General features: G+C 34.4%; 2 protein-coding genes across 8 annotated transcripts; both read left to right on the top strand.

Annotated features, from left to right (window-relative positions):
- The first annotated feature begins 1,820 nt into the window (after positions 1 to 1,820).
- On the top strand, positions 1,821 to 7,285 carry SDE5 (silencing defective 5). Of its 7 annotated transcripts, none has more exons than XM_068640833.2 (12): positions 1,821 to 1,892; positions 2,226 to 2,277; positions 2,410 to 3,005; positions 4,069 to 4,094; positions 4,390 to 4,467; positions 5,001 to 5,074; positions 5,268 to 5,527; positions 5,931 to 6,013; positions 6,143 to 6,199; positions 6,533 to 6,600; positions 6,715 to 6,818; positions 6,923 to 7,285. In XM_068640833.2, the coding sequence occupies exons 3-12, from the start codon at positions 2,444 to 2,446 to the stop codon at positions 7,108 to 7,110; spliced, it is 1,500 nt and encodes a 499-aa protein (XP_068496934.1). In that variant the 5' UTR covers positions 1,821 to 1,892; positions 2,226 to 2,277; positions 2,410 to 2,443; the 3' UTR covers positions 7,111 to 7,285. The 7 variants fall into 7 exon arrangements, 5 of the variants coding, with proteins under 5 accessions (XP_068496934.1, XP_068496933.1, XP_068496938.1 ...); XM_068640832.2 differs by having other exon boundaries at positions 1,828 to 1,892; positions 2,226 to 2,281; XM_068640836.2 differs by having other exon boundaries at positions 1,855 to 1,892; positions 2,226 to 2,281; positions 2,429 to 3,005.
- Positions 7,286 to 12,846: 5,561 nt separating this feature from the next.
- On the top strand, positions 12,847 to 14,437 carry LOC137832597 (Rubber elongation factor protein (REF)). Its single transcript, XM_068640838.1, has 2 exons — positions 12,847 to 13,262; positions 13,707 to 14,437. Exons 1-2 carry the CDS (start codon positions 13,233 to 13,235, stop codon positions 14,277 to 14,279), a joined length of 603 nt encoding a protein of 200 aa, XP_068496939.1. The 5' UTR covers positions 12,847 to 13,232; the 3' UTR covers positions 14,280 to 14,437.
- Positions 14,438 to 15,555: the final 1,118 nt, after the last annotated feature.

The raw sequence follows: 15,555 nt of genomic DNA, 5'->3' as shown, positions 1-15,555 counted from the left end.
TTTTTGAATGCAGATAATAGTGATAAAAATAGAAAATTTTAAAATAATAACAAATAATATGTATAATACATATGATAATTTATCATTGTATACCATTGAAATAGTAATGAATAATGAAGGTGATAATAATAATTATAATAATTTTTTTTCAAACAAAGTACTATGTATTATTATATTTTTCTGTAAAAATCTTGACATAGAAAATATTTACTTGAGTTTATAAAATATTGAACAAAACAATTACCTATCAAAAACTAGATTATATATCCGAAACAATAAATAATTGTATGTAAAGGTTACATTGTTTATGTATATTTAATAACTTTAACAGAGTATTACATTAGACTTCTCATTTCTTTTTATGTTATTATTATTAAAAACACTACTGAAATTATGATTGTCAGTAATTTATATATATAGAGAGTAGAAAACTCTTATTATTGTAAGGAAAATAAACTAAGATAAACATATTATTCTTATTTTTTTCTTTTTCTTTTTATGTGTATTACCCATTATTTTGAGTAATTTTTTAAAAAATATTTGCAAAGAAGTTAAAGTAGATTGAATTAATGCTCAAAATAAACATTATATTTAATAAAACTGAAATTTGTTTGAAAAGAAAAATAATAAACCAAAGTAAGTAATTAAAATTTAACTAAAGGTTATCTATTTTATCAATTTCAATATATCTAAAATTCATTTATATTTGGGTATTTATGTTCTTACACGATCTGAAAATAAATAACTTATTATCTTATGAAACTTGTCGGTTTCACGGTCTTATGGTCTTTTTATTTAGGTTTGAGTTTTTTATTATATTCATTGATTTGGACTTGAACTTTGATGTATGAATCCTCACTTGTTGAATTAAGTCAACTCGAACTACTCAACCTCTGATCTCAAAGTTTCCTATGGTGAATGTACCTGCAAGAGGCTTTAATGATAAAGTCATAATTAATTTTAGTTAATTATCAAATAAATTCATTATTGGGTTGATCACCTATTTACAATACTCATTTATTGAGCTTTAGATCCAATTAAACTTTTAGTCTCCGTACCTATATTTATTAAATATATTGCACGTATTTGAACCTATTTAATGGATTTCACTATAGTATTTGACTATTTAATTATTTATTTATTTATAGTTAATTTTTAGTCTTATTGAGCATTCCGTCTGCACTAGTTACCAGGTATAAGGAACTTAAAAAGGCATATATTGAAACTTATTTAATTGATTTTATTATTTATTTATTTTTACATAGTTTTAAGTCTTATTATTAACCTTTCAACTTTTCCATCATTGATCTTAGACAATATAATTTATAATTTATTTTGTATACTCATTATTTATTGTAGATAACAAATACAAAAATATATTGATAATAATTATACATCTACCTATCATATCTTAACCTAAAGTTATACAATATTCAGTCCATAGTTATTACAATTAAAAATAAATTTAAGAAAATATATATACCACATTTTTACATGTTATTATTCATATTGACAAACTTATTAGTTAGAATAATCTTCCTTTTCATTGTTTATTTTGTAAATCATCTATACATCCGTATGAAAGAATTATTTGAAGTTAAGTCCAACCAATCAAATATATGTTATTATGATTTTTTATTCAATTTTTCACTTTGAATGATATTTCATTTGAGAAAAAAAATATAAAGTCAAATGCAAAATCAATTAAAAAAAGTTAGATAAATATCAAAAATATAATTGAATCTATTTTTTATTTGATGAAGTTAAGTTTACTACACATGCATAGTGTATTTCTAGTTATGATGTTAGAGAGTTGGGATATTATAAGTATTGAAGAGCACTTTGTTTTATTTTCACTTATTTTTCTCTCTTCTTGCACAGTTCGGCCCCAGGTTTGCTTTTCCTGTCGTTTCATCTTGTTTTGATGATATTTACCCAATTCTCGGTCACTCACTCACTCCAAGTTCTTCTTTTTTCTCTGATTGGTTACTGATTCTCACAATTTACGTGACAAAACCTCATACTAACTTCGTTTCTTTCTTTTCCCTCATATCCCATCTATTTTCTTCCGCTCTCATCTCTAATTTTTCTTTTACAACTCTTTTCGATGCATGCATGATTGTGATTGGAACTAATCAAAGATCTTTTCTTTACTGATTTGAGTTCTCCCGACATTTATTCCTCATTGCAAAGCAAAGCATCTTTTAACATTTTTTTCTTTTCAGTTCTTGCTTATTCATTCACGAACACAGCCTTCACTCTTTCTCAGTGCTATAGGCAGGTTCATCCTCTCTACCAAACAAGTTTTGATTTTATGCTTGATCTAGGGATGTGAATGGGTGATGATGTATTCGATTCCCCTGTTGCTTTCAATTTTGAAAGAATTGATCAAATTTATGTTTATTGCAGGTCTTTGATTTTCTGACAGGTTTGTTGTATTGGGATGGAAGTCTCTGGGCAGAATATTGTGAAGTGTGAAGAAGAGAAAGCATTGAAGTGTTTGCTTGATGCATTTGGCTCTGTGTTTTCTCTTGAAGAGATAGCTTCTGCTTATTGCAAGGCGAGCCGGAATGCTGACTTGGCTGGGGAAATTTTGTTTGAAATGCAGGGAAGTTCTTTAGGATCATCTTCAACCACCCTTGATTCATCCAATACAGATATCAGGACTGAAGGGTCTTCTGAATCATCAGATGGACATTCCCTTGAGAATTCATTCCAAGAAAGGAAAACCAAAGTTCGCCCTGTTTCGGCTGGTACTGTTTCAAGCATTATTGGCAAGAACTATGTTAGACCTGCTCCATCAGCAAATGGGTCTTTTGGGACGAAAAAACCAATTAAGTTGGATGCAAAGTCGCTGCCAATGACCGGAATCTGGCGTGAAAAAAACAAGCCAGATGTTTCGAGTTCTAAGCATGATCAGCTTCACCAGGATATGGAAGATTTCTTATTTAAAATGCTTGGAGATGGCTTTCAGCTTGAACGAAATATGATACGGCAAGTTCTTGGTATGAAATTTTCAAATATTGTTGCTGTTAAAACGAAATTGAAGCCGGTTATTTTCTCTTATTGTATGTATGATATTTCCCTTAATGCATTTTGTATTTACAACCTCCTTTTTTTTCTAAAATTTACATGGCATTTTCTGTCTCCGGCTCTACTGATCATTTCGTTTCATTGTAGAAAACTCAATTTTACTACTTCCTAACCACTTTTTTATTCAAATTTTCCATTATCCCATACCATATTTGTTTGAATATCTGTTCTAACGTATTTTATATACATATCAATTCTCAAAAAATGTTGAAATAAAATTACACAAAATCTATGTTATTTGTACTTAACAATAAAAAGTCATAGGTAGCGTAAAAGATACACACAAATACCAACAAATGTAAATGATAAGTTTCCTTGATAGAAATCATTAATCACCTTTAAATCCAAGTTTTCCTATTAAAGCTGTAGATTTCATATTTGGAAATTGAAATCCAAAAAATGTCCTGGGTTTTTTGAATCATCACGGTGCTGCTATCCCGCCCCTGTAGTAGCTTATGGTCGCAATGGCACAATAGTGGTGATATATGGTGATCAGTGCTGCTAGAATTTCTCTTCATTATATCATTATGTAGCTATTTGAACATGATTATAATGGGTTACATATGTATGTTGTTTTAATAGATTAATGTTGTCCAGTATTGACTGTGTGTCATGCCTAGAAAATAAAATAGATTCTACTTTGATCTGATGCAATGCAAGCCTTTGATGCTTTCTACCTGGACTTGGCTTAACCAATTTAATGCTCAAATTTCTATCTTGGGTGCATAAGTTCTTATGTAATAAATCTGATGCTAGTTTGTTTTATCACTTCTTACAATTAGTTATCAAGCATATTGGCTTAAACATTTACTAAATGCCTCAATCTACCAAGTACCACTACTGATGTATATACCTGATTTATTAACTATTTATTTTATGACCAAGCCAAGCAACGCATGGGCTGAACTACATTATTGTTACCATTATTTCTTTAGTTTGTATTAAAAGCTGACTGATTTTATTGCAAATATGCAGATACTTGTGGGTACGATATTCAGAAGGTACCTAAACATCTTCTTATGCTTCTGTTATTGATATTTCTTTACTTTGTTTTTCCCACTTTTTTTGGGGTTTATACCAGAATCTACATTTTCTTTTTCCATCCATAATCTCATGTAGTATTCAAACAATGTAAATCGACAAGGATATGATTCACTTTTTTCTGGTTTAAAAAGTAAAATAACATGGAGCTTATTAATAATCATGATTTTTCTGTTCATTCAGACTACCCAAATCTTGTATTTTCTTGCTTCGCTTATTACCTATGCCTAATAAATATATATTGCAATCATCCAGAGCTTGGTGAAGCTACTCGATCAATCGAATATGGCTTCAGGCAAAAGGAAATCTGTTGTTGGTGATTCAGCTGGTAGAGTAAGTATACACGCCAAGATTATTTCTTTATGTTGAAGCTCAGTCTGGATTATGTATTCTATTTTCATTATGTTTGGTTATAGATATTATAATTTGTAAATTTTGAAATTCCTTTGCAAATGGCTCAAGATTTTGGATTAAATCCACCTCAGGACAGATTTTAGGGAAATGAGACGGTTTACCTCCTGCTGTGGAAGTTGTTTGCCACCTGCCACCTTCTTGAATAATGTCTGTCGTTTTACACGAATTGTTTGTGTAACTAAAATTCGTATGAAAAGATTGCAGAATGTTTTGCAAAAAAGATATTTTTGAGCTCATTTTTTTTCTGACAATTATTTTCACTGTGTTGGTTATGTCTATTTAATGTTTTTTATTCTTGTACTTGATTATTACAAAAGAATACTTATGACTTGTTGGTGATGATTTTGTATTCTCTTTGCTTTTGACCTTCCCGTTCAGAACATTATATCTTGATGTATACATTAAAATTCTAGATTCTTAGATTGCTATTAAAGCTAACTGCACTTTTACAGTTTACAGATATGAAACCAAATTCTGAAGTGCCTTCTTCTGAAAGAAAGTCTCAGGATTTAAATTATCCCAGAGGGTATTTGTTTTTTCTTTTCTTTTTTCCTGTTAATATCTACTAATTTTCATCATCTTATTTGCCTTTAAAAATCACTAGACAAGGGAGTTGTATTGTACTTCATATTTTTTCAATTTAAGTCATGCTTGAACAGCATAGTGAATTCATTTTCATGATATTTTGGGTCTTAATTTCTATTTTCTTTGGGATGCAGAGATAGAAACATAGCTACAACTAAAGGAACGGAATTACATCAACAACAAAAACAAAAACAAAGATATGACCTTCAGAAAGAAGTATTGTCTTCTTTGTTTGATTATCAAGGGCATTCTGAGGTGGAAGAGGCTCCTAAAAGAATTGTAAAGGATTTGAATATGAAATCACGATTCGGGCGTGTGGTTTTTGAACCTCCCAAAGACTCCCCGGAAGAACTCAACATTGACATGGACTTCTCACGACCAGAAAATATAGACGGTACTTCATGTTATCTGGAAAAATGGATTCGTATTTTCTTTTATTTGTTATAAGTTCTCTTATTTAGCTACATGTCTTTTGTAAAAGCAGATTTGTGTCTAAATTTTATTTCTCACAATATGTATCTGTACAATGTATTTTTATGATGCTATTGCTATACCTTGCATGTGCTTCCTAAGCCGGAGGAGAATTATTGCCTTGCAATTAGTTGATTCATGTACTTCTCTCACTCTGGGACAAGTATTGGAATGTTGGAAGAATTTGTGATACAGTCCCAGAATCAAAATCCGTTGACCATTTATTTCTTAGTTCTTGTCACATAATATATATAGATATTATATTTTATCTTGTTCTGAAGTTGTGTTCTACTTTATATGAAGATTGAGTGCTTTGTATATTACAGATCCAGAGGACGAGGAAGAGTACAAGAATGTGCGTAGAGCTGTGAAGGAGTACCGAGTGGCAATGAATGAATATTATAAAGCAGTATGTTTGCATTTTCTGTTTGGGTTACACATTTTATCATTGGATTAGATAGTTACTTGGTAGATTAACCTGGTGCCGGGTTTTTGTGATGGACACTGTAAAGACTAATGGGTCATTTTGTTACATCAGGCAATTGATGCATTTGCAGAGGGGGATCAAATCAAAGCAGAAAAACTGTTAGAACAGGTAGGTTTTTGATAGAATTGAGCCCAGCAATAAGTTGCTTTATAAGGACTTATGTAGAGTTCTTTCATGACTTAAGTAGTACTGCGTCTTGCATTCAGTTGTTTTTTCACAACTACCCCTGAGAATTAAAGAGGCTCTTTAGAGCTTGTATGATTAGTTGCCATTATTTCAGAAGTACATTTTTCAAATCAGAAAAGTTACTATATTTGGTTTATGTTTAAATATGGCGCTTCCGATTGTCTTATTTGTCTAGATAATGGAAACCAGTTATAATTTATTATCCTAGTTTCTCCAAAATTTGGTCATGCATTGATGCATGCTAGGTGATGGCAGGGACAGTTTTTTCTGAGCAAGGCTCACGATGCTGATGAAGAATCGAACAAAATTATTCTTGAAACCAGGTTAATCTCCTCTGCTCTTAAATTTGCATTGTTTCATTCCTTTTTTATACTTCGTTAAGGTGGTCATTTGTATGTTATGCAGTACAATAATTATTTTGTTATATTTGTTGGCAGCAATAGTGAAGCAGAAGAAATGGTGCTTGACTTACGTGACCATGGTTCAAATGAGGCTGTGAGATTACTGAAGTGTCACCTTTCTTCTTTTTCTGGCATTCCATGTAAGCTACGACATCGTACTGCTGATGAGTATAATTTATGGATCCTTTTAAATTTTCCTCCCTTTTTCTCTATGGTAATTTCAATATTTTCTTATCTACATCAGCATACGAGTACCTCAAGGTTATGGTTCATGCAAATGATAACCCTAAAGGGTCTCGCAGAAGACTACGGGTATTAAAACTATTAGAGCAGGAATCTATAGCATGGGTTGAAGGAGACACTGCTGATACAATACTCATCCGCTTGTCTAACATAGACCCTAAGAGTTTGAGTTTTGTCAAAACTTTGTGAGTCATCATCCAGCTTTATTGATCCACAATCTGTCATTAATTCATGAAACTTGCCATGAAACTTGGCATTAGGGTCGTGATTTCTGGAAATGTATTGCCATAGTTTGCATCAAATTTTTGCAACATTTCATCAAATTGCATTTGCATGGTAGTAGTAAAATTCTACTTTAGGAAAATTGCACTGATATATGAAAATCATATACCTTCTAATATTTAAATAAATACCCACTTATATTATTTTATTAATAAATCATCACTTAGTTTTGTTATGTTATTGATATCTATACTTTTTACATTTGTAGTAGAATTGTATTAAAATGATATGTAAATATATTAATAACTTAAAAAAATTAGTAATATATTTATAATAATTTATTTATTCCTATATTTAAACAATTTTTGTGACCGACTTCGGTTGACATCGGCCCGAACCGATTCTGCTCAACATCGGCTAGGGCTGCTTTAATCGACATCAGCCCGGACCGACTCCACTCGACATCGGCCTGTGCCGACTCCGCTCGAAACAGACTCAGGATGACTCTGCTCGACATCATCCTGGACCGACTTTAATCGACATTAGCCCAGACCGACTCCACTCGACATCGGCCTATGCCGACTCCGCTCGAAACAAACCCGGGATGACTCTGCTCAACATCATCCTGGACTAACTTCGTTCGAAATGGGCTCGAATTGACTATGCTCGACATCGGCCCAAGCCGACTCCAAAATTGGCTTGGGTTGTCTCTGATCTACATCGACTTGGGCCGACTCCGGTTGACATCGGACCGAGCCGACTCCGGTCAACATCGGCCTGAACCAATTCTGGTTGACATCGACCTGAACCAACTTCAGTCGACATCGGCCCGAACTGACTTCAGTAGACATCGACCCAGATCGACTTCGGTCGACATCGGCCCTGATCGATTGCGGTCAACATCGGCCACGGTCGACTCTACTCGACATCGGCCCGGACCACCTCCGCTCGACAACGGCTCATGCCGACTCCTCTCGACATCAGCCCGGGCCGACTCCACTCGACATTGGCACAAAATCGACTCTGTTTGACATCAACCCAAGCGGACTCTGCTCGACATCGACAAAGGCCTACTTCGATCGCTCGACATCGACACATGCCAACTCTGAAAATCAACCAGGGCTGACCTTGATCGAGTTTCGCCCGAGCTGTCTCCGATCGTTATCGGCCAATGTCGATTCTGATCGAGATCCACCCGAGCTGACGTTGGTCGATTTTGGCCCAGGTCGCCTCAGAACAATATCGTCCTGTGCTAACTCCTGTCGACATCGACCCGGGTCGACTCCAGTCGACGTCGGCCCGGACCGACTCCGGTCGACATCGGCCAAGACCGATTCTGCTTGACATCGGTTAGGGCCGACTTTGCTCGACATCATTCCAGACTGACTATGCTCAAAACAGACGGGACGACTCTGCTCGACATCAGCCCGGACCGACTTTGATCGAAATCGACCCGAAACGATTGTGCTCGACATTTGCCCAGGCCGACTCTGAAAATTGGCCCGGGTTGTCTTCGATCTACATCAACTCGGGCCGACTCCGGTTGATATCGGACTTGACCGACTCCGGTCAACATCGATCCAGACCGACTTCGCTCGATATCAGCCAGGGTCGACTCCACATGACATCGACCTAGGCGGACTCTGCTCGACATCGACAAAGGCCCACTTCGATCGCTTGACATCGACACATGCCAACTTCGAAAATCAGCCAGGGCTGACCTTAGTAGAGTTTCGCCCAAGCTGTCTTCGATCCTTATTGGCCTGTGCCGATTTCGATTGAGATCGACCCAGACCGACGCTGGTCGATTTTGGCCCAGGTCGCCTCTGAACAACATCATCCCGTGCCAACTCCTGTCGACATCGACCCGGGTCGACTCTGATCGACATCGACCCGGGTCGACTCCGATCGACATCTCCACCCAGACCGACTCCGGTCGACATTAGCCCGAACAAACTCTGGTCGACATCAGCCCGGACCGACTATGCTCGACATTGGCCCGGATCGCCTTCGCTCGACAACGGCCCAGGTCGACTCCGCTCGACATCAGCCCGGGTCGACTCAGCTCGACATCGGCCCAGGCTGTCTCTGGTCGACATCGGCCAGGGCCGACTTTTCTCTACATCGGCACAGACCGAATCCACTCGACATTGGCCCGGACCGCTTCTGCTCGACATCAGCACAGGCCGACTTCCTCGACATCAGCCCGGGCCGACTCAACTCAACATTGGCCTGGGATTTACTCTGCTCGGCATCGGCCCGGGCCGACTCCGCTTGACATCGACCCAAGCGAACTTCGCTCGACATCGACCAGACCCACTTTGTTCGCTCGACATCGACACATGCCAACTCTGAAAATCATCCAGGGCAACCTTGGTCACGTGTTGCCTGAGCTGCCTCCGGTCAACATTGGCCTGTGCCGATTCCGGCTGACATCGACATGGGCCACCTCCGATCTACATCGTGTCATGCCGACTCCAATCGACATCGATAAGGGTCTAGTTTGCTCGACAACAACCCGGGTCGACTCCAGTCGACATCGGCTTGGACCAACTTCGATTGACATCGTCCTGAATCGACTCCGCTCAACATCGGCCCAGGCCGTCTCCGCTTGACATCAGCCCGGATCGACTCCGTTCGAAATTGGCCCGGACCGATTGTGCTTGACATTTGCCTAGGCTGACTCCGAAAATTGGCCTGGGTCGTCTCCGGTCTACATCGACCCGGGCCGACTCCGCTTGAGATGGTGTTGTTCACGGTGGAGACGATTCGCGGTGGATGAATCGCAGTGCACGACGACTTTGCGGTGGAGGAATCGCAATTGGAGGACAGTTGGCTCGCGGTGGAGGAATCATTGTGCATGACGGCTTCCCGGTGGAGGATGACTAGCGGTGGAGGACGGTTGGCGATGGAGTGGAGTGGAGGAATCAGGGCAGAGAGATTTTAAGGATTGAAATAAAAATGGTTGATGAGAGAAAGGGCACAACGGATTGCAAAATTGATTGCATTGCATTACAAAAAAGGAGTTTTTTCCGGGCTGATGGGCTAGTCCACCCTGTCCCATCGTAAGTCCATGCGGATTATGTAGGACGAATTTAAGTGAATGGACGGACTTAAGTGAGTTGATGGGTCAAAAATAACTCGTCCCATGTTATTTCTTGCGGGTTACGGCCGCGCCGGCGCATGTTGCCACCCCTATATAAACTCATTCTTCTTACCATCACACGAGTGCAAACACACCATTATTTGCAAACACACCATTATTTGTGACTTGATTATTCCTGCAACAATTAGTTGAACGAAACCATACTTAACTTTTTTTGTTATCAATTATTTTTATCTAAAAATTTACTGTCATACGAATAAGAATATGTTAAGCAAATCAAAATTTAGTTTATGTTGGAAATTGTTTGAGTGTTAGTATTATTAAAGCATATTAACCATTATCATTCCAAAAAATTTTAAAAAATGTAACATAAACATTTATCAAAAATTAAAACAATATAATTTTTTCAATTGTCTTAACTATGTAATGAATTAATCTTTCTGTCAAGGAGATAATTAAATTGATATATATATATATATATATATATAACAAATTTATTATTGAGTTTGTTGACCCTTTGTGACAAATTAACTATTTTTATTAATTTTTTAACTTCACGATAAATTTTGTTCTAAATCTATCAAACTTACAATAAATTTAATCTTCAAGTTCAAAATGAAAAAAAAAATGGTAATAAAGTTGACAAACTAAATTATATAACTTAAGCTTTTAATAATAATTGATGTGTTATGATTGATTGAACGTAGGTTCTTCTATACTACTAGATTTTTGCATTTTTTTAATTAGATTTGATCCAACCAACTTATTAATTGGATTGGGTTCATTGATCATAAGTTTTGAAATGTTCTATATTTTTGGTATATATCATACATATAAATAAAATATTATTTTTATAATATACTAGTTTAATATAAATATTTATGCTCATCTATTAAACTTTTAAAATAGCATGACATATCTAATAAACTTATATTTTAAAAAAAAAACAATTAATTTGATTTTCATAAAGAATAAATATTTAAAATTAAATTTTTAACTCTATTTATATTTATTATTATTATCAAAATATACACTATAGTGGAAATTGTACAATTAAAATATTTGTTATTTAAATCATATCAACTACCATTTATTTTGTTGCTAATATTTTATTAGTATTTCTAACACCATCATGTCAATTTTTTCATGAAAAATAATATTAATTATTTATTTAAAAAGAACAATTACATTACATTGGAATAAGATCTTTACATCACTAATTTTAACTCACTGCAGACATCGTTTTGTATTTAATTTCTATGGTTTAGATTTGGCTAAAGCAGTTTATAAAAACACATATTTAGTGATGTTTCAATAATTTAAACTTTGTAATATATTTCCTAATGTTTTTGTAGAACTATAATAAAACTTATGATAAGTTGATGAACTCAACCAAGTATTTTAGTATTGATGTGTATGTATACAAGAGAAATGAATCAAGAAGCTCCAAAACACACAAAAGTTGTTATTTCTATACTTATAGAAACAAAATTCCAAAATGCATTATATACATATCTAAAAAGTTTTATTTAGTAGAGTTCACGAAAGAATATAATGAAATCGATTTTTAATTATTCTGGAATATATATTTTTAAATGATTAATATTAATCGAGAGTGTTCTCAAATCAACAATTAGAAATAGCTAAAAATTAATTTCTAATTATACAGTGCAAAACCTTCATTCTAAGAATTGTTTTGAAATAGGAAAAAGTAACCATTCGTATGTGGTTTCATGTTAATGTTACAAAATATTTACCATTTCTTTATAAATTATTTTTATAAGAAAATCTAATTGAGCTTTCTGATCATAATCAAGATTTTTTTATTTATTTATAGAATTCAAACCCCTAACTATATTGAAGAAATATTGACATAGTTTGACTAATAGAATGTGTCGAATTTAAAATTTGTGCTAAAAGAAGTATAAAATATAATCAGCTACTTTTAAAAAATATAAAAATGAATTTAGATATAACTTTTAAAAAATATTTTAGATATATTATAACAATTACATTTCAATTAAAAATATTATAACATTTAATGTTGATAATACAATTCAAATGAGTTAAATAAGTATAATATTAACATCTATTTGGTACTCTCTCTTTTTTTTATGCGGGTAACCATTTTGTTGGTTTTTAGTCTGTGTAGACTTTATGGACCGTTTCTTCCTACATCTCACCCATATAAAATGTAAATTTTTTATTTTTTTTTCATCCTCGTAGATTTTTATAATTTAAAATTAATTTTAAAAAATTATATATTTTATATTATATAATTTGAAAGTTAATCTCAAATTTTAAAATAATTTTTATATAATTTAAAATTAATTTTAAAAAATTATATATTTTATATTATATAATTTGAAAGTTAATCTCAAATTTTAAAATAATTTTTAGATTATGTAATTCAGAAACTAATCTCATATTTAAAAAAAATTCAGATTATATAATTTGTAAACTAATTACGTATAAGAAAAACTTTTTATTACATAATTCAAAAATTAATATTATATTAAAATAATATTAAAAAGAAATTTAAATTATATAATCCAAAATATTACCTAAATCGAGAGAAAAACAACGTATGGAGATGTGGAAGAAACGGTCGGCTTTAAGTTATACCAAAAATGGAGCGGGTTATATTTTTGGGTAAAATGTTGGTGTTTGTGACCCTTAGAAAAAAATATCTATTGTGATTTTTTAAGATCAATTTAATTTAAATGCAGGCGTTTTTATATTTGAAAGAAAATATTCAAAATTCTACCCTGTTTTGAAACTTAACCTTTAAGGAAGCAATAACGTGGAAAATCCAAGATTTTGTTCAGCGCAGTTGAGAAGAAACGCGTTTTGTCTCGCTTTCTGAACATAAATTCGTTTCTATTCCCATACACCCTTTTCCTTCTATAAATTCACAAATTCCCCAATTCTTCACCAATTTCCACCAAAACCTAAACCCCAAAACAATCTTCACACTTCCATCATGGCTGCCGAACCCCAACCCCAACAAATCGTATGTTCGGTCCATTTTTTTTCATCCTTATTATTATTTTTCTATTGTCCCTGTGTGATTGATCTTGTGCTCTGAATTTCCTTGAACTTCAGGGTTTGAATTTTGATTGAATTTCCTGAACGAGATGATTTCATTTCTATCAGTTGTTTATTTACGCTTTGATTTTTAATTGATTTTTTCAGAACGAGAGAGCTATACTCTTAGTGTCTTGTTTATTTTGTTTAGGGTTCGAACTCGATTGAATTTTCAGGACGACAGAGTATTCTACTCTCCATGCTTAGTTTGTCTATAGTTTAATTTGATTCAATTTTTAGGATGAGAATATTGTTTTAATTTTGTGTGTGTTGTTTGAATAGGTTTTGAATTTTATTGAATTTTAAAGATGAGAAGATTCCATTTTCTATGTGGTTTATTTAGGGTTTTGAATTTGATTGAATCTTGCAGGATGAGAGAAAAGAAGAGCAAGAACTCAAGTACCTTGAATTCGTGCAATTCGCAACTCTTCAGGCTCTCATGCGTTGCGCCATCCTCTACTCTTACGCCAAGGAACGCGCCGGTCCTCTGAAGCCCGGCGTTAACACAGTGGAGGACGCCGTGAAGACCGTGGTGGCTCCGGTGTACGACAGGTTCCATCTCGTCCCCGTCGAGCTCCTCAAATACGCCGATCGCAAGGTCGGCGAGTTGGACCGCCACGTTCCCTCCAACGTGAAGAAGGTCTCCTCCCAGGCCCGTTCCGTCGTCTCCGAAGTCCGCCGCGACGGCGTCTCCACCTTCGCCAAAACCGTTTACTCCAAGTACGAGCCCACGGCGGAGCAGTGCGCCGTGTCCGCGTGGCGGAAGCTGAACCAGCTTCCGCTCTTCCCTCAGGTGGCCAATGCCGTGTTGCCAAAGGCTGCTTACTGCACGGAGAAGTACAACGAGGTTATTGTTTCCTCTGCTGAGAAAGGTTATAGGGTTTCTGCTTATCTTCCTTTGGTGCCCACTGAAAAGATCGCCAAAGTCTTCAGTGGAAATTGATCTCGCTTTGTTCCTCTTTTTTTCCAATTTCTTTTCTTTTTTTGCTTTACATACAAAGTTGTTGCTATTGTTAGTCTCTGTGTTGGGTATTATTTGATAATGTGAATGATCTGTTCTGTGTTTCTTATATATATATAATACACAGTGATATTAAATAATTGTGGCAGTTTTGTTACTTTTATTATTCTCAAAGGTTCGATTGCCATTTTTGTTTGGTCTGAATATTAAGTTCATACAGAAGCTAGACAGGTTTTTTAGTTTCGGAATTGAAAAAAATTTGAAATAAGTTGGTAACTCTATTATAAACATATTTTTAGTCTTTAAAATGAAAAATAAAATCATTTTTGAAAATGAGATTGTGTCAGTCCTCTCATTGAACGATACTTTTTTAATTTTTGTAATGAAGCTTGATATTCTTGAACATTTAAAATTATTTTCAATGACTAAGTAGTAATTTTTCTCTGGCACATTTGAGAATCTTGAAAGGTATGTTAACAACAAATCAAACAGAGTTAACAATTAGAAAGGTCGTTTGCGTTTCGTTTCATTTGTTCTTAAAGTTATCCAACGACTGAGAACAACTCATGAATCAACAAAGAAACCACTATTCCTCTTCTAGCAGTCAACGAAAAAAAATCGAATGACAGCATTGGGCACTAATGACAGAAAGAGTAAACCAGAAACACATGCCCAATTGGAATAGCTATGTACTTCTTTCAACCAGATACAGCGAAAAACTTAAGTTATACGTGTTATCTTCCATTTCACTCCGCTACATTCAGTAACTAAGTTAATCCGTATTTTGAAAGGAGCGAGATAACACTAGAATGATAGAACAAGAATGCAGGAAAACATGCAGAATGAGCATGAGAGAGAAAAGGAAAATAAACTTAATTAATGCATGCAAAATATATCATAACAACGTAATGAGGGTGCAATCTTAATAAATGGAGTTGCAGAGAAAGAAAACAAAAAACAGAAATGGTTAAAAGACTTGTGTAAAACGATGGGAAGAAGATAAAATAGTTGTCTTCATAAATGACATGAGAGTGGGTCTCTATATTTAGTGTTCGCGAAAACTAGGACAATAAAATGTACAGATTAACTATTACAATAAAATGTACAGTAGGAATAGAAACTGATATTCCAATATTTTTCAACAAATATATAAGTTATTTAATCTGACATGTGGTGATTGTCAAAATATGATATTCGATCATAGACAATGAATGAAATATAGTGATCTTTTTTTTTTATTACTAGCTTAAGAACTCAG

The sequence above is a fragment of the Phaseolus vulgaris genome, chromosome 6 (genome assembly GCF_051622355.1).
Source record: "Phaseolus vulgaris cultivar YP4 chromosome 6, ASM5162235v1, whole genome shotgun sequence".
NCBI classification, from domain to species: domain Eukaryota; kingdom Viridiplantae; phylum Streptophyta; class Magnoliopsida; order Fabales; family Fabaceae; genus Phaseolus; species Phaseolus vulgaris.
This window is presented reverse-complemented; position numbering and strand designations above follow the sequence as displayed.